The following is a 23,990-nucleotide window of genomic DNA, read 5'->3' as shown; positions in this document are numbered from 1 at the left end:
TTTCTCCCTCTGCCTGCCAGTCCCCCTGCTTATGCTCTCTCTCTCACTCTCTTTCTGACAAATAAATAAACGAAATCTTAAAAAAAAAAAAAAAAAAAAAACCCTTCCAGATAGCAGCTTTCTTAGTCTATTCATTTATTGTATTTATTGTATTTATTATATAAATACAATATGTATAATGATATCTATACTTTATGTGTGTATATATCTTTATATTATGTATAATTATATATAGAGAGATAGATATGTAATTTGTTGAGTTTTTGTTTTAAAGAATTGATGCTGATAAAACATGAGGGGCAGAGTTTTAAAAGTACTGGTGCCTCGGTGGCTAGGTTTTGCCTGTGTTAATAGTGTCTTCCCATTCAGAAATGAAATAAGCCATTGGAGTTGGTCTTCACTGAGAAGTGAGTTTAGGATGAAGGGGTTTAGAGAAAACCACACATAACCTGAATTCTGCAACCGATGAGTAAATGAAGAGATGCCAAGTGATGATAATCTTATTGCTGGGTTGGGACCCAAAGCAGGGCTTACAACTATCTGCTATTAAGCAGTACAAATTATTAGATAAATGAATAAATTTATGAGTTTAAAAAACCAACTGAGTCTATCAGGAAAAAGTCACTGAAGATAGAAAGAATCGATAGCATCGAATGGAAATCTAGAAAATGATAGCCCGCTTTTGTCAAACATTTTACATTTTTCCCATAAATAAGACTACTTATATTGATTCTTAGGTGTGGAGGGTAGCGAAGCAGATAGGAGGTAATTAAAAGCATAAATCTCAGGAGCTTAGGAAGGTAATTCTCTGCTTTGCAGACAGAACTGACAAAATGATGAACATTTTTTGCTTCAACTTGACAGAAATATAGCAAGGTTCTAGGGAAAAGGAACATGCCGAGCTCAAAGTTGTCTTCAATAACTCTGTTTAACAAAGCTCTTAACAAAGTGTGGTCAGTTTTTTTGAAGCATATAGTAGTTACTTATTAAATTAAAAAAAAAAAAAACTTGCCTCCAAAGTAGATGGATCATACTACAAAAATGCCACAGTCTTTCTCAGCACACCCTGTATTTGGATAATTTTAAATTCATCGCTGAAGGAAAAACTAGGATAAAAATGGAGTTTCTTTAAAAGTTGAGCATTAGGGGTGCCTGGCTGGCTTAGTCGGTTAAGTGTCCAACTCTTCATTTTGGCTCAGGTCATGATCTCAGGGTCCTGGGATCGAGCCCCATGTTAGGAGACTTTGTTTGTACCTCCCCCTGTCCCAACTTGGGTGTGCTCTCTCTCTCTCAAACAAATAAGTAAAAAAATGTTTTTTTAAAGGTGAGCATTATGACTTAAAAAGACTCATCAGATCCTATATTTAACTAATGAGGAAATTATGCAACACAAATAATTCAATATCTTCTGACTTTTCTGAAAATACATTGATGCCTCACATGATATGCTACTTTAGGTAATCATGCATTTTCAGTAATATTCAAAGTTAGGATGATCAGCCAATATGATGCTGTGAAGAATAATAGCAAGTATGAATGTTACAAGGAAAGTACCAAAAACCACACCCACGTATCAGAAAACATTTTCAACAGAAACCATTCAGTATCTACAATTCACTGTCAATACTACAAGCTTTGGTACATTTCCATTAATAGAGGTTTGCTGAGCAAGTTTTTTTTTTTTTAAAGAACTTTATACATTTTAAAGATTTTGTTTGAGAGGGGGAGGAGAGAGAGAGTGTGTGTGTGCATGAGCGAGCAGGGTTGGGAGGTGGAGAGAAACCAACCAGACTGCGCTGAGCAGGGAGCCTGACAAGGGGCTTGATCCCAGGACCTGAGTTCATGACCTGAGCCAAAACCAAGAGCTGGAAGCTCAAGCAGCTCAACCAGCCAGGCTCCCCTGATGAGCAAATATTAATAACACCTTTTAAAAACACTGTGGGACTTCTTTCTTCCTGTGTGAAATCCCTGTGTGTTAGTAATTCTTGTACGCAAAAGTAAAAGAATCCTGAAGGCATTTCTGAGTCATCTTGTTGGTGATTTTTGTCATCTGAGAGTTCTCTTGCCACTTGGGGGTTGAGGAAGATTATTGAAGACCTCTGTATTTTCCTTCTTTGCTTGGTATGGATTTTTTTTAGTTAAGACTAAACTTCAACTGGTTGTGGAATCCTTAACAGTAAGATACTGTTTCACTCAATTTTTGTGGTTTGGTATTCTTCAGTGAAAAACTTATTTAACATATAGTTAAAAATCAGGTAGAATTTTGAGGCTGAACACCTATAGGTTTCCGAAATAACTAGCTGCTGGTTTAAAGTTTATATTTAGGCTTTATGTAGGACATGTTTGGTTTCCCATAGCTTGTCTTATATTCTGTACACCTGTATGGGCAACTGGCTATAATTTTCACAACCTTAAAACAAGAAAAAAGTATCCCTTATGTAAGACAAAAACAAAACAAAAAGCTGGATGCAACAAGGTGTAAATCTGTCTATCCAGTGTCTTCACGCAAGTGGCTGAGTTAATGCAATTCAAAACATCCTGCAAAGGGAATAACTTTTAGCTACTTTCATATCTCAAGCAGAAATTTGAATAAAATGTGATGACATTATCTCAAGAGGCCAGAGAACTTCAGATACAGTGGGTCAGCATAAAGATCATTTTTGGGGGGAAAACCTGAATTTTATAATACATGGCTCAGATTGAGGGTGGGAGAAAATAGCATATGAGGAAGCATTGCTTTAGCCAATTGCTAAAAATTTCAAGGTAGGAATCTTTGTTGGAAAAAATAATGTTGCTGGTTAATGTGACTTATTCAAGGAGAGTAAAGAAGCAGTGAACTTAGCCTGAGACAGAAGAGTGTCAAAATAGTTCCTGCCCAGAAAGGAGGATTCAAGAAACAGAAGACAGTTTCTCCATCCTCATAGACCCAATTATCTTGCTAGGGAAACAAAACAAATACACTTAGAAACACCGCTAAACTGTATAATGTTAACTGTAGAGTAGTGTAAATCTAGAAGAGGAGTCAGCACAGGGGCTGGAACAATCAGAAAGCTAGCATGGATGGATGCCTGTTTCTCTGCCGGCTCTGTAGTAGATACTCTCCACATACATTATCTCTGTATTTGCACAGAGGTTCATGGACGAGATGAAACTATGAAAAGCTTGAGAGAGAGGCGCCGGGGTGGCTCAGTTGGTTAAGCATCTGCCTTTGGCTTATGTCATGATCTCAGGGTCCTGGGATCCAACCCCACATCAAGTCCCCTGTGTTGGGCTCTCAGCTCAGTGTCTGCTTCTCCCTCTGCCTCTGCCCCTCCCCCGGCTTGTGCGCTCTCTTGCTCACTCGCGCGCTCTCTCTCTCTCTCTCTCTCAGATAAATAAATAAAATCTTAAAAAAAAAAAAAAAAAGCTTGAGAAATGGTCAGGATGAGGGAAGAGAATTGAAAAATTATAAAATACTAGAACTAAAACAGATGGGGCTTCTCAAGGAGACAATCTATGTATAGGCCACAGGGTGTCCATGAACCCTCCAAAATTAGGCAAAATGTTGCCTGTCTGCATACCTGAAACCAGGATTATTTAACATGATGATTAAAGTGCTTGAATCTTTCATTCTTACAGAGTGAATGTTCCACAGCTTCCTTTGGCAATATGTTCCAGGATTTAATGATTTTTTAGTGGCTAGCATTTCATCTAACCTAAATCTTGAAAGAAAGAATAGGAAGGAAAGAAAGAAGAGAGAAAGGAAAAGGAATAGAAAGAAAAGGGAATGGGAAGGGGAGGGGAGAAGAAGCGAGGGGAGGGGAGGAAAAGGAAAAGAAAAAAGAAAAGAAAAGGAAAGGAAAAGGAAGGGGAGGGGAGGGAAGGGAAGGCAGAGGAAGGGAAAAGAAACGAGAGCTTGGTCTTTTTTTTCTCTCTCTCTTCAGTTCTGTCTTCTAGGGCACATGGAGAGAAAATGTTGTATTCACTAATTCTGATGAACAAGAACTCCCAAGAATAAGCCACTCTATTAAGATTATGACTTTTGGGAGCAGAGAATATTATTTGACTCTTACTAAGTCTATTTTAACTCTTAAAAATAAAACCATATTACTTTACTTCTGACACCAGAAGCAGATAATTTTAACATCGCCTCTATAGAACAGTCCCTTTCAGAAAGAAATATTTATGTACATGACTAGTAATAAAAGCCAAGGGCCCCGGGGTGGCTCAGTGGGTGAGGTGTCGGCTCAGGTCATGATATCAAGGTCCTAGGATGGAGCCCAGCATCATTGGGCTCCCTGCTCTGTGGGGAGTCTGCTTCTCCCTCTCCCCCTCCCCCTGCTCATGTTCTCTCTCTCTCTCTCTCTCTCTCACTCTCTTTCTCTTTCACTCAAATAAATAAAACATTTAGAAATAATAATAATAAAATTTAAGAAATAAATAAAAGCCAGAAAAAAACTCAGAGACTTTTTAAAGTTTTAATATACTACTAGACCACTTAATATTATAGTATAAAAAGGGAAAAAAGTTAAGGATTGATTCTTCTTACTTGTATTATATATTTTTAAATGAGAAAAAACTTAAACTAACATTCTGTCACAATAATGAATAATATTATAGTAACAAATAAATGAATTATAATAAAATCAAAATTACACAAAAGATATAACTTACATATGTAGTGAATTATACCACTGACAGTTTATGTTCTTCTTCATTGCTTAGTTTTAAAGCACATAACTTTAAAAGAAGCAAAAATTTCAATTTTAAAGAAAGGAGTTAATAAAATCAATAAAATATGTCATGTATAAGCTAAAATTCATATTTACCAAACAAGAATAATGTACCTCACAATAGGTACTGTCTCACTCCTAAATTTTAAACACAAAAATTCTAAGCAGTCATGTAAAATGAGAGAATTGAAGTATGGTAAGCTCTATTTCTTCATCTTTACAATCACTGTGCTAGCCTTGCTTATTTCAGATCAACTAGTGAAATGCCAGCATATGAGCTGCACAGTTTTTACAAACTTGAACTACATCTGAAATGAACTTAAATGATTTTTAACCATTAAGAACTTAATTTCCAAATAATAGGTTAGCAGAGTCGTTGTGCCTTGGAAGTTCAATTCTGTAACTACAAGTTCTCTACATTAACTTCCATGTAGTTAATTAAAAGAGAAGTGACAAAAACATGCTGATTTTGTTTGCATATATATTATTAAAATTCATCTGTAACAGTGATTGTTCAGAATGTAGATGAACAGATTTTATTTTCAGGAAGATTATTTTAAAACTATGTCTAGAATTGCCAGCACATATTGATATTTAATCAGGAGGAGGAGGTCTTCGTTTGATTATGGCCACTCTTGATAACCTACATCTGCACTGTATTAGTCACTTAGTCTGAGAGTTTTATTATTACTTTTAAATTATTTACAGACCGGACAACCCCTTATTTCCTGGATCTGAGATAGGCAGCCTCACTCGCTGTGTACCAGTGACTTTTGTTATTCGATTTATAGGAATTCTAGTTCTGCTTTAAATGCATGTTACATTCAACATGCAAGATGTGTAGTGCGGACTTAAAATCAGCAAGTAGTTTTCTTTTTATCCTGGATCCTGCCTGCTGAGTGTCCTTTAATATGTAGCTTTCATTATTTCTGACCTGTGATTACCTGGTTTTTGCTCTGGGAAGAAATATCACAGTGTATTATTTGAGAGACGCCTATGGAATCCTTTACACGATGACTTATTTGTTTATGTCATGACTTTTTATTGACTTTTTTATATCATTCATGAGGAATGGAAAAGGTTTCGTTAATTGGGCTGGTTGTTACAGTTTTGTAATTTTAATTGTTTAAGGCAACAAAATGTCCTATATGCACTTTTAAACTAAAAATACCAACAATCTCTTTTTATGATTTAATTTATACATTTACACAGATGGTCATAGAAGGGGGTATTCATTAACATCTGTAAATGCTGAGAAAATGATGAATATCTATATTTATAAAATGCCAGAGTAGAATTACTAAGTGTGCAAATGTAGATAAAGAACACAAAATTTGAATATCTGAAAGACATTCTCTTCAAGCTAGTTTTCTAAAGATCTAAACACTGAGTAATTGTATTTTGCATAAATTTCCTTTTTTTTTTTTTAAAGAATTTATTTATTTAGTTGACAGAGAGATCACAAGTAGTCAGAGAGGCAGGCAGAGAGAGAGAGGAGGAAGCAGGCTCTCCGCAGAGCAGAGCCCGATGCGGGACTCGATCCCAGGACTCCGAGACCATGACCTGATTCAAAGGCAGAGGCTCAACCCACTGAGCCACCCAGGCGCCCCAAAAATTTCCATTTTTATAGATGTAATAAATTCTTATTAATTGGACTACATTAATTAGGAATTTGTGATAATTCAGGTATAAGCTGAATTGTACTTTTGTTTGGTCCAAATTCGTTCTTCAAAGATAATGCAAATGAGTGTTGCAAAAGAGATTGAAGCATAGAGATTTAGAACACCTATGGAACCAATTTTTTTAGGCTTACTTAAGCACTTTAAGGGCACTCATTAAGATATAAACAATGATATCATTTAAAATAATCTTGTATATTTTAACAAATTACCTAAGAATCTCTAGTAGCTAATAGTCACCAACTAACAGCATTTCTTCAAAGATGTTCTACTTTTCAAATTTTTTTTTTACCATTTCATTATGCCCTTTACCCAAATTAGTCTGCTTTATTGAGTTTTTTCTGAAATTATGACCATTTAGTAATACCTAATACTATTCTCTTTCTTAAAGCAAATGAATGTATTTGTGACTTGATTAACATTTTTCTGAAAGTCTCTCTTTTTTTTTTTGGAGGGAGATACAGTGTGAGGTTGGTTGTGGGGTGTGGATGAGCCAGCGGAGGAGGGGCAGAGGGAAGGGACAGAAGGAAAGAATCCCAAGCAGACTCCATGCTGAACATGGAGCCTGAGGCAGTGCTTGATTCCAAGACCCTGAGATCATGACCTGAGCTGAAATTGAGTCAGACACCTAAGCAACTGAGCCACCCAGGCACACCTCTCTGAAACTCTTTTGAGTCAAGTATTTTAACTTAGATAATATCCACATTTTATGTTTCCAGCCAAAGAGACATTGCTTTGAGGGATGTTTATCCAATTTAGTTGTCTACACTGATCGAGTTAACTGAGTGAGCAATAAATCACTGATTCTGTGTTCTGACCTGAGGCTATCTTGATAGGCAAGGGAGGAAACCACTGTATTTAAGAATTATTTTACCAATAACTGAGTGATTAGTGTATTATTAAGTTGCTCATTCCACATTAAGACTGATCAAGAAGCCAGACCCCCAAAATCATACCAGCTGGTGACCCCCTCTTCAATCCACTGCTTTGAATCACAGGCGGCCGTTGGTCAGCAAATCTAGAGGAAGTATGAGGTACTTGTTTCATTTTGGCGCCTTTTTACACCAAACTCTTCACTCTCTTAGTCACCTAGAATTCTTAAAATTCAGGTTTCTAACTGGTTATGCACATTTCTAGTCTAGTTCTTACCACTTGCCCCTTTGCTCGTCAGGCTGCAGCCACAATGGATTCTCTTTATTTCTGTAAATCTACCAAGCTGCTTCTGTCCCTCCCACTTTGGTCTAGTCCATACTCCTCATTCAGGTGTCACCTGAAGCTTTTCTAGACTCCCTGGTCTAAACTAGCCCCATTCCCAGGAATAATTTTATAGCACCCACTTATTTTTCTTTATTAAATGTATCACAGTTGGTAAAGAGATTTTTATTTATGTGACTATTTGTTTAATAACTGTTTCTAGCGCACACACACATACACACAACTGTTGACTCCAGAAGGACAGGGAGTGGGTGTGTTTTGTGTATTGCTGTCTCCCTGGTGCCTAGCACAGAGTGTGTGTATATATTTCTTGAATTAATAAGTGGTCTTAAAGGGGATTTTTTTGTCTTTGACTTATGACACCCAAGGATTGGTTGAGAATTACCGAATCCATTCTCTACAATAAAAACTATACCTTACATGACCTTAAAGGGCACAACCCCAGAACTGGTTTTGCCTCTAGATTTTCCTAAGGAAATGAAGGTCATCTTTACCAGAGTGACGAAGGGAGAAAGTCTGTTCTGTTTTGGATCTTCTCCTGTGAAGGGTTTTTGTGGGTTTGCTTCAAAGATGTACTGGTTGAGAGTCTAATCTTTTAATCCTGGGTTTGAATCTGGGGTCTTTCATTCCTGGCAGTGTAATATTGGACAATTACTTAACTTTTCATAGTCTCTTGGCCTAATAATACCTGCCTCACATGGCTTTGTGAGGATTAAATGAGGTGTTGTCTGTAAAGTACTCAACACAGTGTCTGGTACACAGCAAACAATACCGGTTCACTATTTGTCACTATTTTTTTTTTTTTAAGATTTTATTTATTTATTTATTTGTCAGAGAGAAGGAACACAAGCAGGCAGATTGGCGGGCAGAGGCAGAGAGAGAGGCAGCCTCCCTGATGAGCAAGGAGCCCAATGTGGGACTCGATCCCAGCACCCTGGGATCATGACCTGAGCCAAAGGCGGAGGCTTAACCCACTGAGCCACCCAGGCATCCCTATTTGTCACTATTTTTATTATTGAATTCAGAGTAGTTTTTGTAACCTGATGTTGTGTTTGCAGTCTTCAGGCTTATGTGTTTTGTCTATGGCTCTGCAGTCTCAGTTCTTTGAAGTGATGGGTGAGGCACTATGATTTCCTTGGGGCAGTAGCTATAAGTAAATCGTTTATTTCACACAAACATAGCCACCACCTTTCTGAGCAACATTATCAGATATTCTTCCAGAACACAAAGACCTCATATTACACTATTTTCCAGTTATTTTTTGAGGTTATTGTGAAATTATAGAAAAGTATTTTAATATTTAAGATGTGGTCATACTTCAGTAAGACTATAGTTTGTCTTTGATAGTTGTGTGTGTGTATTTTTATTTTTCCTTTGTTCCTTTAATTATCTGTCCTTTTTACTTCCCTTCACTTCTGTGTTTTATTACTTTCTGTGTATCCAGCTTTTCTGGTGCCTTTTCTGTACCTGGTGCAGTCTTCTCTTCCTCATCTTATCTATTAAATGGAGCTGCTTCTTAAGCTTCTTTCCTCAGATAGGTTTCTTCCCCTCTATTCTTAATTCCTTGGGAATCTCATCCATCCCCAGAGAGTTGTGTCTATCATCTTACCACGTGGTTCCCAAATGGGGGGTCTCTAGCCCCAGCCTCTCTGCTCAACTACTTTTTGCATTTCCAGTTCTTTGTTGGACCTTAGCTTCTATTAGAAGCCTAAATAGAAGATGCCCAAACTGAGTTTTCATTTTCCTCTGCACATATCCCCATCCCACCATAACTGCATTTTTTTGTTGTTGTTTTTAATCGCTTCACCATTTTCCCAGTCATTTGGGCCTGAAACTTTTAGAGTAAACTCTAATTACTTTTCTTCTTCAAACTTAACTTTAATTCTTTGCCAAATAATAAAGATTCTTTCTTCATTCACTCATTCTTTCATTCATTCATTCATTCATTCATTCATTGCTGAGTACAAGGGATACAATGAAGAACAAAAATCTTGTAAGTACAAGCCTAATGAAGGTGTCTAGTTGGGGAAGATGTGTATTAATCAAATTATAAAAATTAATTATTTATTTTTAGTTGTGAGATGTGTTATGAAGAAAGGAATTTAAAGAGTTAGGATATGGCCTGGTCTGGGGCATCATGGAAGGCTTCCTAAGGAAGAAATGTTTGGGCTGGCTTCTGCAGGAGAAATAGGAAATAATTAGGAAAAGAGAAAAGGGATACTGTTTTAGGCATATGCAAAAGGATGGTACCATAATTATTTTCCACCCACACTCTATTTCAGTTCCTCAGAGAATGAAAGAGAGCTGCTACCAAATGAAACTCGAGGTAGGTAAGAAGTAGGCCATGTAGGTCTTGCATATGATTATTTTTTTTTTTTAAAGATTTTATTTATTTGACAGAGAGAGATCACAAGTGGGCAGAGAGGCAAGCAGAGAGAGAGAGAGGAGGAAGCAGGCTCCCTGTGGAGCAGAGAGCCCGATGTGGGACTCGATCCCAGGACCCTGACATCATGACTTGAGCTGAAGGCAGAGGCTTAACCCACTGAGCTACCCAGGTGCCCCGCATATGATTATTTTAGATTTTAAACCACGAATAGTGAAAAAGGTATTGAGGATATTAAGCAGAGGAATGACATGATCAGATTTACATTTTGAAAATATCACTCTGGCTGTGTGCCATGTAGAGAACAGATTGCAAGAGAGCAAGAGGGGCTTTTGAGTGAATCACTTGTCTGGTATCACAGGAGTTTGGTTTCGAACTTATGTTTAAAGTGCTTTGAGTTATCCAAGTGAATAGTCTAGGTCTGGAGCTCAGAAGAGAGATGTAGACTGGAGAGGTAGACACCAGGAAATTGTTGCTGTAGAGGTGGTTAGGAAATAAGACTGATCTCTTGTTTGGAAGGTTTTGTGTGAGAAGACAAGAAGGCCTAAAACTGAGCTTTGGAATATATTGACATTCAGTGACTAGGCCGGGGTGGGGGGAGGGGTGGACATCCTGCGACTGCTTCTGAAAGGAAGATGGGGGAAATGCTGACTTAGGAAAGACCTGGGAAAGAGTCGGGGAAAGAATACCCTCCAAAGAAGAGGCAAAGTGTCAGCAGGGTCAGGTGTACCCTATTGCTCAAGCAAGATGAGGAATGGAAGATGTTCTTGGTTTTAGCTTGTAGGGCACCAGTGTCTTGGAATATCTGTTTCAGGGAATTAAAATGAACTGGATTCAAGTAGAGAAAATGAAGATGTGCACACAATTTAACAAATTAGTCTGTGAGAGGGAGCAGAATGATAGGGTGAAAAGTTAGAGGTGAATGTGGGTTGAAAGATGATTCATTTGGGTTGGGGAGATTAGAGCTTGTTTAGACCTTGATCATAAGGATTTATTTGGGAGAGGAGGATTGAATATAAATGTTAAAAAAGAAAAGGGATCATAGACTTGGGGAAAGCAAAAAGGAATATCATCTCTGGATTGAGAGACGTACCTTAATAGGAGGAATAGGAATATATTTCTATAAAAAGCTCTGGCTTGGGGTGCCTGGGTGGCTCAGTGGTTTAAGCCTCTGCCTTCGGCTCAGGTCATGATCCCAGGGTCCTGGGATCGAACCCTGCATCGGGCTCTCTGCTCGGCGGGGAGCCTGCTTCCTCCTCTCTCTCTGCCTGCCTCTCTGCCTACTTGTGATCTCTGTCAAATAAATAAATAAAATCTTAAAAAAAAAAAAAAAAAGCTCTGGCTTTGGGTGTATAGTGCTCCTGAAATTTGAAATCTGTGTATTTAAGAACACTATTACTCTCTGTCTTGCTTTCTAGGTCTTACTCTCCTGTCTTTTCTTTCCCTCAACCCCAGTTTCCTCACCTTGTACATGTACACACGTAGCTTGTCCTCCACACAAGAACCAGAGTAATCTTTTTATAAACAGAAGTCAAACAAGGTTACTTGTCTGTTCAAAACACTGTAGGAATTTTCCAGCTCCTCAGATTAAAGTAAAAAATCTTACATGGCCATTTGCTGTTCACTGGACCTGAAATGCTTTTCTACCATCTATCTACCTGCTTAACTTCCTCACTTCATTTAGGTCTCTCTACAAATGTTCCCTCAATAGAAAAACTTATCTCAGTACCTAAAATGGCACCCCATCCCATCAGAGTCTGCTTGTCTTAACTTTCTGGATTGTTTCTATAGCATGCCCTAACATACTCATAAATGTATCACTTATCACTTAATCACTTAACTATATCTATATATATTTATATTTTATTAGCCATCTCCCATGATAGAATGTAAGTTTTACTAGACCTGCATCCCACAATACTTAGAATTATGCTTGAAACATAATAGGTTTTCAATATGCATTTGTTGAATGAAAGACTGAATGAACACTCAGCTTTAAATTCTGCTTTTAGAAGATTTTCCCTGCTCTGTCCCATTTATATTATATTCAATTCAAAAACTTTTTATTGAGTCTGTACTATACAATAGGTACTTCAGAAGACTCAGAAATGAGTAAGACAGAGTCCACATTAATGATTTTTATATATTATATGAACAACCAGTATTGTGATTATTACTGGTGAATAGAACTTTTGGACAACATTACACAGAATCAGAAACTAGTCCACTTGGCTGATTATACTGAAATATTTTTATATGTATGGGTAAATCAAAGTCAAAGGCATTTTTATTTTAGTTTTATCTCCAGGAGACCAATTTCACATATGTTAGAAGGTTGACCAGATTAACCTGGAATGAAAATTTCTAGTTTAATCTGGTACTTTAGAGTACAGACAACCTTAATATGACTCAGGTTGGCTAAGTGACTGCTAAATATGTATAGTTTCATTGTTTTTTTCTTAGTTTTATCTGTATACTTTGAAAGAATATGGTATTAATCTTTATATTTACATATTTTCTTAATTTTGAATTATAAATGTCTGCTCAGTTTTAAGAACTGGTTTAAGGCTTTGGGGTATGAGTTTTAACAAACCATTCTGTAAAAGATTTTCAAATGAGCAATGATACATAAATAATATATTAAACATATATAAGATATTGCTAAAGCCATTCTTCAACCAATTTTCTGATCATTGCACTTTCAGAGTTACTGTGCTACTTTTGTCTACTTTAGGGATATTATATATCAAATATAAAGAGACATAGTGCAAATTCTAATTTTAGATTTATTTTGTATCATTTATGTAAATTTCCTTAATATGGAAATGGAAGAAAATGTAATACCTTCTAGACTGATTAAAAATTAATGTGTGGAAGCCTGGGAGCCTAATTTAAAAGACCATCAGAAGACTTAAATTAGTTAGCTGGAGAGTCACAGCTTTGGTGAGTAGATTTAAATTATATTGCATTACTTATCATTGAGTACCAAAAATCATTCTTATAAAGCACATAATGGCAATCTATTTCCCCACTGAAAGATAGCAGCACTCTCACACACGTTAGATACTTAGAATGTAAGTGGGAAATCACTATAAACTCTGAGATACCCTTCTTTATATTTCAAGCTAGCTGAGAATTATTAACTAAAATTTCCCAGTTTAATATAAAATGTGAAAATAATTAGGGAGAGGTAGACAATTTCCACTTGGAATACTTTGGGGAAGATCATAAAATAAATGAGTTAAGAATATTAAGTAATTATTACCAAATCCTTAATGTTTGGTAGTATATTATATAAAAATAAAAGACGGTATCCATGTGTTTCATAAAAATTCTAAGATTTAAAAGTTCTAACACATTAGGTTCCCATATGCATAATTCTTTGAAAAAATTAGATATTTTTATAAATTATAAATGTTCTCATTATTTCATACTCAAGATTATGTTAGTGTACAAAACACTACTTTCCCATTTTCAGCGTAATAACTCATAGAATCTGGTTTATAAATGCATTCTGTGTAGAGTTCATGATTTGCTCCCCTTAGGATTTGGGAGAGACATTAGGGCATATTTCTCCAGGGTTTATTTAAATTTCTCTTGTCTCAACTGAACTCTAAAACAAATACTAGGAGTTTACACATACATTTATCATTAAATTGACTCAGATATTAACCCTCAACCCAGAAGACAAAGTAAATATACCCTTCAAAATTGTAATATGAAATGGAGAAGTAAGCAGTCTTATTTTCTTAGGGTAAGCATTTCAGATACTTTCTGTGGAATTTCTAACTAAAGTGTGATGATGGTAAAGAAATCATAGCATTAAATAAATCTCATTTTCTTATCCATTATTTATGTTGGAAAACTTCTCATAAACCTCCTTCCTGGGGCGCCTGGGTGGCTTAGTTGTTAAGCATCTGCCTTTGACTCAGGTCATGATCCCAGGGTCCTGGGATCAAGCGGGCATTGGGCTCCCTGCTCAGCAGGAGGCTTGCTTCTCCCTCTCCCACTCTCCCTCTCTCACTGTCTCTCTGTCTCTGCTTGTATTCCCTCTCTCACTGTCTCTCTCTCTGCCAAATAAATAAAATCTTTTAAAAAACAAACAAACAAAGAAAAACCTCCTTCCCTTAGATTGCTGGAGGGAAAAGTCTTTTTCAAAAATACAGTCTCTGTAATTTGCAATATTCATGAATAGAATTTGGAAATTAATATTCTGGGACAAACTTTACCTTGACACATATATATGGTTGAGTCATTTTTTAACTATGGCCTTATTTGAAAAAAAGGAGAACAGGAGGAGAGAGCAGAATTCAATGAAATGACATGATTTGGTTTCATCTAAAAGGATTTGGGGTCAGATCACAGCTGACATAGTCAAGCTCATATAACTAACTGTCCCTTTAATGCCCTGCTGTACTCAATCCTAAATGAGAAACATAGGGTATCGTTGGATATTGAGGGAAAGAATCTTAGATTGCTGGGAATCTTCCAAAATTAATAATCTACCTTCACCTAATTGAGATATAAAACTCACTGGGAAAATGATGCAAAAATTTTACTCAGTGGCTACTCTGCAAGGACAATTAAAAAAAAATTTACTCAGTGGCTACTCTGCAAGGACAATTTTTTTTAAAAAAAAAGCCACTTTTGCTGTATTCCAGATGATTTTAAACTCAAACGATAGTGTTTTTCTAATTCATTGTATAAATTCTGTCATAGTTCTTAGGTCCATTTATAGCTTCTCCATGTTTCAATGTGTAAAGTAATTCCACCAATGAATCATGCACCAGAAAAGAAACACTAACATCAAGACTTTAGCTGCATTTGAAAAATTAACTTCATAACTTGAAGCCCACTCAGGATTTTGGCATTTTAAGAAATGAGTTAATTTGCCTACATGAGAATGTTTTGATAATGTGAACAAATATATATGTAATGCTTGTGTATTCAAATAGTGGCATTTTAAAGCAGTAGCAGCCGAAGAACTCCACTTCTGTCTAATGATATTGGATAGAATGTAAATTAGACCCAAAGAGAATTAGCAGTCTAGCGTGCACATCATTTCTTCCTAGACAGCCACTACTTTTCTCTTTAGTCATCTAGAAATATTTGGAGTTGATGGGGTTTTCTACATATGTAGAAATGTAAAGCCATTAAATGTAAAAGTCTGTGGCCGGAACCCAGGTTCACAGGAGTTCAGAGATCACATTTGCTCACTCCCGGAGTTCTGCAACGCGACAAACTCTGGACAGGCTCCAGCAACCTGGAGTGTGTTGCACTTAGCTATAAACTAGAAATTAGCAAAAACATCATGTCCTTCTATGCTAAAGTCTCATATCAGTTATAATTTTTGTCTAGACTTTGTTTTCAACAGATCTCAATAGATTGAGGATTGAATGAAATGAATATCAAAGCCGGTAGTGTGTCGTTACTGATACTGTAGGCCTTACAACGGCAAATATCAGCACAAAGACTTACCAGCCATCTCTGGATTCAGTAAGCCTTGTTCTTGCATCTTGCGTCTTATGTTTCATACGTTATAGCTCTGTCTCTGAGAGTGTGTGATTTTGTCAATGCAGCAAGTATATGCAAACAGCCTTTTCATAGTTAGTAATAGTCTGTGTTAAAGCAAAAATTCAAATAATTATTTAGCTAATACTCAGTAGTCTTTAGTTTGTTCCTTAATATGTTTAACTATAATATTTTTAAGTGCCATGCTTTTATCTCAAACAATTATTAAGCTTCAATAGAAATAATTTAGTTGTTATAATACAGGATTATAGTTTGGAGCAAAGGATAAAATCTGTGATGTAAAAGCCACATCCCACATTATAACCATTTTCTCTATAAAATGCCTACAAAAAGAACATTTGTTTTTTTAATTGTAGAACACTCTTACACATTTTCTCTTTTACAGGGGATAATAATTTTCAGGGTAGCACAATGCAGCGGCCTTTCCCTCTTGTTCCTTATTATCTGTCTGTGTCCTAGTGATGCTGAGAAGCCGACATGCCCCAGGAATACAGCATAATTCACAGGACTTCACTACCCTAGCACATGCTGTTCCCTCTGCCTGAAATACCTCCCTCTCCCCCTTCTGCCACAGTGCCCCCCAGAGCCGGCCCCAACTGTGATGCCTCTTTTTTCTGAAGCTTCCATGATAACCTCCAATCCGAAGAGATTTACTTCTCATAACTTCTATCCTTCCTTCTTACTCTTTACATCCCATTTTATCATTCTACTCTTTGGTCTGAATTGAGGCTATTTGCATACATGATTTTTCCTTGCAGCCATTCTTGTGAGTAGAGGTCTTTGTTTTTAATTTTTCTGGATGTCTAGCACATGGCAGGTATTAAATAATTCTTTGTACAATAATAATAACGTTTTCCCTGTGTTAGTGTAGCCTGTGTTCATTTGACATCTTTTTTATTTTACATTTTAGTTTATAGAGTTTCTCTGAAAATTAACTGACCTCTGTTATTTCCCATATAACACCATTTAACATCCTGAAATCTAAGGTCTCAGAAAAATAGACACCAATAGTTCCAATGATGAACTTTCTTTAATGAAGGGAAGAGTTCTAATTACTTTTTTAAATGCAACAAGACAAGTTCTACTGGTAAATAAATGGTTGAGGGCTTTCTCTAGTAACATTGCTCTTCCCCAGACACTTTGTAAATTTGCGTTTTTCTTTCCAAAAAGGTGAGCACAGTTTAAAGTTGTGTTTCAGGGGCGCCTGGGTGGCTCAGTTGGCTAAAGCCTCTGCCTTCGGCTCAGGTCATGATCTCAGGGTGCTGGGATGGATAGAGCCCCGCATCAGGCTCTCTGCTCAGCAGGGAGCCTGCTTTCCCACCCCCTCTCTCTACCTGCCTCTCTGCCTACTTGTGATCTCTGTCTGTCAAATAAAATAAAGAAATAAATCTAAAAAAAAAAAATAAAAGTTGTGTTTCAAGATCCTAGGCATGTCTCTGAAGTCCAAGTTAGAAACAAGGTAAAAATCAGGGGCGCCTGGGTGGCTCAGTGGGTTAAAGCCTCTGCCTTCGGCTCAGGTCATGATCTCAGGGTCCTGGGATTGAGCCCCACATCGGACTCTCTGCTCAGCGGGGAGCCTTCTTCCTCCTCTCTCTCTCTCTGCCTGTCTCTCTGCCTACTTCTAATCTCTGTCAAATAAATAAATAAAATCTTTAAAAAAAAAAAAAAAGAAACAAGGTAAAAATCAGAAATGGGAGCACAGTGAATTTTAGATATTTTTAGTGTTATGTTTTTATTTTTAAACCAATACATCATCTCATTCTTTTTCCTTTTTGTTTGGACCACTGGGGTCCTAGAGATGGAGAGGATTTGGGAAAGCAAAAGGCTATAGTAACAAACATGGAGATAAACAAATGAGAAAATTCTAGGATGTCATTTCCTATCCAATCTCTTCCTCTACCAGAAGTTGGTCTGGTTGTTACTGAGGTGACATGTGAGAGAAGAGCATAGATCCTGAGGTATTCTCGTGTGGAGGTCAATATGGTGGTTTAGGCAACTGTCTAATTCTGACAATTCTTGGCAAGAGGTTTCTTTGCCCATTGCCAGTTAGGGGCGCAGCAGTACTTTTGGCAGAGAAGCAGAAAGCAGGCCAGTAGAGCTAGACAAATACGTGCCTGCCATTCAGTCACTGAGGTGTAAAGCAAGTCAGTTTGGTCAACCAGGTTTCTCAGAAGTGACACAAGAGCCGTTGTTGATTGGGCTTGATTTGTGTTCCCTAGTTCATGGGTTTTCTGGCTCTTGTCCTTGTTTCTTTCACTCCTCAACTAAGAAGAGTCCTAGATAATGAAGTCAGGTTAATCGTGTTACTATTAACAGTGTCTCAGTTTCACTTGAAGATTTGCCCAGGATTTGGAAGCTGTTGACACTGCCCCAGATACAGCACTGAGGAGAGCAAAGTGCTACTACCAAGAATACCACATGGCAATTGGAAAGATGCCAAATGTGAATGGGTGGTGCCTGCCACTATCTTTATTTCATGAGTCCTTCCCAAATAACATTGAGAAGAAGCTAAGCTCCCTTGCTGCACTTCTCTCCATGCCCCAGAACGCAAAAGGAAAGTGGATCGTGGCTCTGGAGAGTTCTTTCCATCTTGGCATCTACAAGGTGTCACTTAGCTGGATCTTTATCTCAAGTGCTAATTGATGCTGTTAACTTTCTGCAGTGATGCCAGGAAATTGTAATGAGGAAATGACACTCTGCTTATCTTGTGCTAGGAGGTTTTATTTAGAGAACCATATGTTTATTTAACCAGAGGGCACTAAAGTAACATCGCATCATCAGTATACTTGGAAAGATGAGTTATTAGGTATGCTGATATCATGTAGAAATTGTTATATACCTAAACGATGGGACTTACTTAGCTCTTCAGGAAGGAGCAGGCCTAACATACTATGTGAGTGTATTTTCCATGAAGTAGATTTTTCCTACTAATAGACGCTTCTGTTAAGACATAATCTTCACTGAGTCATTAAAAGCAGTGTGGCTTCCCAGTGTGTAATTTTTTCCTTTTTTTTTTAAAGTTTTTCCTTTTATTACAATTATAACCTTAGCTCAGAGTGAATATGTGTATGTAAATGTGTGGGCATACAGTTAAATAGGAGTGTTCATGTAAGCATTTCAGATGGACAAAGTGGCTTCTACACCTACTTCTGTGACTTTTCGATATGTTATTTAACTTCTCCGTGCCTATTTTTCTTTCTGTAAAATGCTAATTAATAATAGTACCTACCACACAGAATATTATGAGGATTAAATGAGCTAATACACATAATACATTTAGAACTGTGCTTGGCAGAGCCTCAATAATACTAGTCACTATTATTATCTCTTCATGTTATCAATTTTTAAATTTTTATTTGTTTATTTTCTTAATTTGCATCCAATAATCCATATTAGCTGCATTTAAGCATTCTTGGTAACTAATAAGTAATAAGTTATGTTCCACTTTTCTCCTCCCTTGGTATCATTATTTTTTCCAACCTGGCAGAGAACAATGTGAGAAGTCCTTGAGCCAACCAACTAAGAGTAATTATAAGTCAATGATGATCTACAATGAAATTTATGAAAAGATGTTGAGGAAGTTAGGTCCTGTGTGCCATCAATATAAGGCTATTGAGCTCGGGTGATCAGTGTTCTGTGCTAAGGAAATCACGTTCATACCGTTAGTTGAAATATAGAATTAAAACCTGGCTCGTTCTGTCCATTGTCACTTCTACCTACCTACTTACACATGTGATCATCACACACACACACACACCCACCCACACCCCCTGTATTCTGCTTGTTGAGGAAAGTGATGAAAGCGTTAATATAATCATCTTTAAGTACATAAATGTATAAGGAAAATTGACATTAAAAAAAGTTATTATTTTAAAAATTCTGTAATGAAAACTCACTTTATGATAAGTTTATCACCTATTTCACCTTTATAACTAAGCTAATAGGTCATATAATCTATGTCATAATTTGGTTTTTTATTTTTGTCAAATGCATGTTTTTATTTTCAGGGTCTACTCAAAATGAAATTGAAGCAGATATACTTAGATTCTATTGTTAATATGTGTATTCGTGCTAGATGCCCAAAATACAAACTCCTTATTTTAGACAGAAGATTTCCAAATGCCAATAAATTGGTTAAATGTTTTCTTGTTTTGCTGTAATTTGTTTTTGTCTTTTAAAGGTTTTTAGTAGTCACTTGTCTTGATCTCTTTTCTTCCTTTTTATCTGGTATTGAAGTCACAGTTCCACCTATGCTTTGAGTACAAGTGATTGGGACACTAACTGCTTTGACTTCAGAATCACTTCTGAGATTAGAAACAAGGACTGTCCCTCCTTTGTGGCTTAAATTATCCATTCTTGGAACTGGGATCTTCCGAAGCACATGGAGACGACTCTAAAATGTAGCTCCGTTACCACTCACCAGCAGCTTGCTGTTACATCAGTTGATCTCTGAGACAGCAGAGCCTAGAAGAAAGTAGATACAGGCAAACCGGCTTTTACCTGAAGGGAAACAAAATGGAGTATTTGTAGAAGGACACTGGCAGCAGCTTGCTGCCAGCTCAGTGTTTGAAGAGGAACCCCGACGGGCAGTGGTGGGAGGGCACCAGTGACAAGACTCACCTTCATCAGAAGTGTGCCTGGCCCTGTTGTCCACTCATAATAATGTCTGGGTTTTAAAGACACAGGTCCTCTGTGCCGTACCGAGGGTTTCAATACACAAAACCCCCTTAGGAACTGGTCTACCACTTCCTTAAATGCCAAAAACCTAGTTGAGGGCTGAGTTGTAAATGTCCGTGGTGCCTATGATTGAATGTATATTTTCCTGCATGATCATCCATTGTGGTGTTTGTAAGTAGCAAAAAAATGAGCCTGATTTGTTCTCCTTTGTAGAGCCAGGCCGAGGCCCACTACAAAGGAAGTAAACATGCCAAGAAGGTCAAAGCACTAGAGGCAACGAAAAATAAACCCAAAATGGTTTCTTCCAAGGACAGCGCAAAGGCTAATCCCAGCTGCTCCATCACTCCAATCACAGGCAACAGCTCTGACAAATCAGGTCAATGACACTTTTTGTTCTTTACATTCTTTGTGTTTCTCCGGGTCCCCTGCCCCAACCCCGTTCTCCTCTCCTCAGCTGTTGCATGTTGCTCTCCATGATTTGTTTTTATAATATTAATATGTTTCCTTCACAGGAAAGGTTATGTGTTTGCACGGAACCTAAGCATTTGATGTTACCATTCCATGTTGTTAAATACATACATTTAAGTATATATGTGTGTGTGTGTGTGAATATATATATATAATATATATGTATATATGCATGAAAGTAAGTAGAGGCTACTTGGTCATAATGTGTTTAGACAAAAGTCGAGAAATGGATCTAAAATACTGAGTTTATTACCTTTTATTCATTTTATGTTTGGTTTTTGCTATAGACTTTTTCAGTGAAGGAATGCTTAAAGTTGTTTATTAATAGACATTTTTATATTCTTTACCACAGTAAAGGGGGGGTCAAAAAGGTGATGTTTTCTGAAAATGGAATTATTAAATGAATCTGGAATTGTGTTCAGTAATAAAAGATTTTGATTTTTGAAGGTCTATGGAGAGTTCCCCTCAGAGTTACAAGTGAGCTTGAGGATTTTATGGGAGTTATTTAAAAAGTTATGAATTGACTAGCAGAAGAGCTTTACATAATTGGAAATGGGCTACTACAGGAAATGCCTCTTAAGAAGAGTATGTATTTCATAGTCCAATGAATCAGCAGTTTTTCTAAGTAAGTTCAAACTGAATGATTCAGGAAGAAGAGAAAAAAATTCTTTTTCTAGCATGTATACCATAAAATTGTATGTTTAGAAGGTTTTCACACACTCACAACTGCCCCTCAGGCCCAGGATGGATAAATAGATAAGTAATCTTGTTTCAGTAACTAACTGAGGAACCGTGTCTATGACGGGTGACTAAGAGCATATATCCCTTTCTCAATGTTTGACTCTCTTCAATGACCTTTCTGTTGTTGGAAGCACATGCGTGCCCACACACACACACAGACACACACTTCTGATTCTCTTCTGTTCTTGAAATCATTGTAGAATTTTAGGAGAAGACTTAAGAATGCTTTCTAGTGGCTCCTCAGGGCTTTGGAGGAGAGCAAACCTACTAGTATCAGAGGAAGTTTCAAAAAGCCTGGTAAGACAAAAAGACTATTTGGAAAGGGACAATTATTGACTAGGTCTCAGGAATGGTGGTTCCAACCGCCCTGCAGCATAGGAGTGAGTTAAGCCAAATTTGATAATAAAAACGTTTTTTCTTGGTTTGATCGAATCACTAAATCATGTTATCTGATGAACAGATGATAAATACTAGATTATTACATCACACTTCTCCCCTTCTAAAGAACAAAGTCTTTTTATGTATATTATCTAATTAATCCTTCACGCAGGTCTATCAGATATTAAGGTTTACAAAATGGTAAACCAAGCCAGGGTTCACAGTGCAGGAGTTATTTACTGAAGGCTACCCAGTGTTTGGAAGAATCCATCATCTCCTGACTTCCTGCTTGGTTTCGTTTTCTACAGGATATTATTGCCTCTATGAAACAACACTCTGCCAAAGGTTTTATTACCTGGATTATGCTCCATAAGCACAGCAGAACTTATGTACAACATGATAAGACAATGGAAGTTAGTGTCACTCCATTCTTTCAGCCTATTTTCTGTCTTGAGCTAATAGCACAGTTGGTAGGTATTGTAAATGTTCCAGTATTGCTGTTGTGTGTGCTCAGTGTTCCCCTTAGTTGTGAATTATGGGAACTGGGTTTGTCCAGGGATAGTAGTAAAAGTATTGAGCAGGAAAAAAATGTTAAAAATGGAAATTAAGAAGAATCAATGAAAACAGAATCAACAAAAGTATAGAAGACAGTTAAAGAGAGAAGGAAAGGGGCGCCTGGGTGGCTCAGTGGGTTAAAGCTTCTGCCTTTGGCTGAGGTCATGATCCCAGGGTCCTGGGATTGAGCCTTGCATCGGGCTCTCTGCTCTGTGGAGAGCCTGCTTCATCCTCTCTCTCTGTCTGCCTCTCTGCCTACTTGTGATCTCTGTTTGTCAAATAAATAAAATCTTTTTAAAAAGAGAGAGAGAAGGAAAGATGTGGAAGAGGAAAGGAAGTACAAAAAAAGTCAAAGACTAGGGGATAGACCCAAGGAAAGAGCAATCTAGAAATAGAAAATCAGGGGTCTGGGCCGCAATCACAGCTTTTCTCATACCTACAAGGTACCCAATGAGCATATGTTAAAGTTTAAACAATTCAAGGCATTTATTCCTACCATCAAATATTAGTTAGGTCTCAATGAAAGAGACTTTCTAAGCTCTTGTGTTTGCCTTGTAAGTAATAGGGACACACCAGGCAATGGTATAAACAAGGGAAGAGAATTGAGATCTAGAATGATCCTAGGGGATGAGAGTGGGGAAAGGGGAAAACAAATCTCAACCACAGAATCTCTTCCTCAGTAGTTCTGTGGTGGTCTCTAATCCTGCATTGTCTGCTTCCTCTGCCACTTCTCTATCCACTCCAGAGTACTTGGTGTAATAGTATTGGCTCCACTCACTGTGTCACTGTTGAGACTCGTACCAGAAGTAATGGCAACCTCCTATGTTTTGGAGTTACTTCATTCTCCATGTTGCCTTACTCAAAATCTGTATAAATGATTTGATAATTCATTGGTTGGATCATTCACATTATTTTTTCCTTTCCCCATGTTTTCCATAAATATTAATACTAATGGAATACACTATTTGTTCTATCATATCCGCAAAGGCAATACCAAAGTTGTCAAAGATGGCACCATTTAAAAATAAAATGTGTTGTGTTTGCTAAATAGATACATATGTTCTTTTGTCACCTTCAAATGAATAAGAATTCCCACATATATGTAGTAGAATTTTCAAGTTAGAAAATTAGAAACCTTGCCCAGATGGGCAATCTGGCCTAAACAATGTGATGTATAACCTATTGCTGACTATCTGTTTCTAAATCCTTAAAAAGCTCCCACAGCTTTATCAAAGTTATAGATTTTTTGGAAACTGGTTTTTATTTCATTTTAAACCCTATTTTAGAGGACTCCTAAGTGGTTCAGTCAGTTAAGCATCTGATTCTTGATCTCAAAGTCATGAGTTCAAGCCCAGCGTGGAGCCCACTTAAAACACACACACACACACACACACACAGTCCCTGTCTTAGAAGAACAGAGGACACGAAAACCAGTTCTTTATAAATGGTCTAGGTGGAATGTAGAGATGAAGAAGAGGGAGAAGAGAAGAGGAATAGTGACAGTGGCACTTAATTGACCAAATGTTTTATTTCAGACAACACTGTTCCTAAGGAGTCAGTCAAAAATCAGAGTAACAGTCAGAGTGGAAAACCGTGGTTGACTGCCAATTCTTAATGAAACTGAAGTTGCCTAGCATTGGTCTTTCTCTT

At 37.2% G+C, this 23,990-nt stretch overlaps 1 protein-coding gene across 1 annotated transcript in view; it reads left to right on the top strand.

Annotated features, from left to right (window-relative positions):
* Positions 1-23,990, top strand: part of LOC111144321 (zinc finger protein 385B) — a 313,226-nt gene that overhangs the window by 264,215 nt on the left and 25,021 nt on the right. The window contains exon 6 of the mRNA XM_022498569.1: positions 20,412-20,574. Within this exon, the coding sequence (XP_022354277.1) occupies positions 20,412-20,574 (163 nt within the window). The remainder of the gene's footprint in view (positions 1-20,411; positions 20,575-23,990) is intronic.

The sequence above is a fragment of the Enhydra lutris genome, unplaced genomic scaffold, assembly GCF_002288905.1.
Source record: "Enhydra lutris kenyoni isolate GAN:26980312 unplaced genomic scaffold, ASM228890v2 scaffoldscaffold1, whole genome shotgun sequence".
In the NCBI taxonomy this organism is placed as follows: Eukaryota; Metazoa; Chordata; class Mammalia; order Carnivora; family Mustelidae; genus Enhydra; species Enhydra lutris.
The sequence above is the reverse complement of the archived record's forward strand: the minus strand, read 5'-3'. Positions and strand labels throughout refer to the sequence as shown.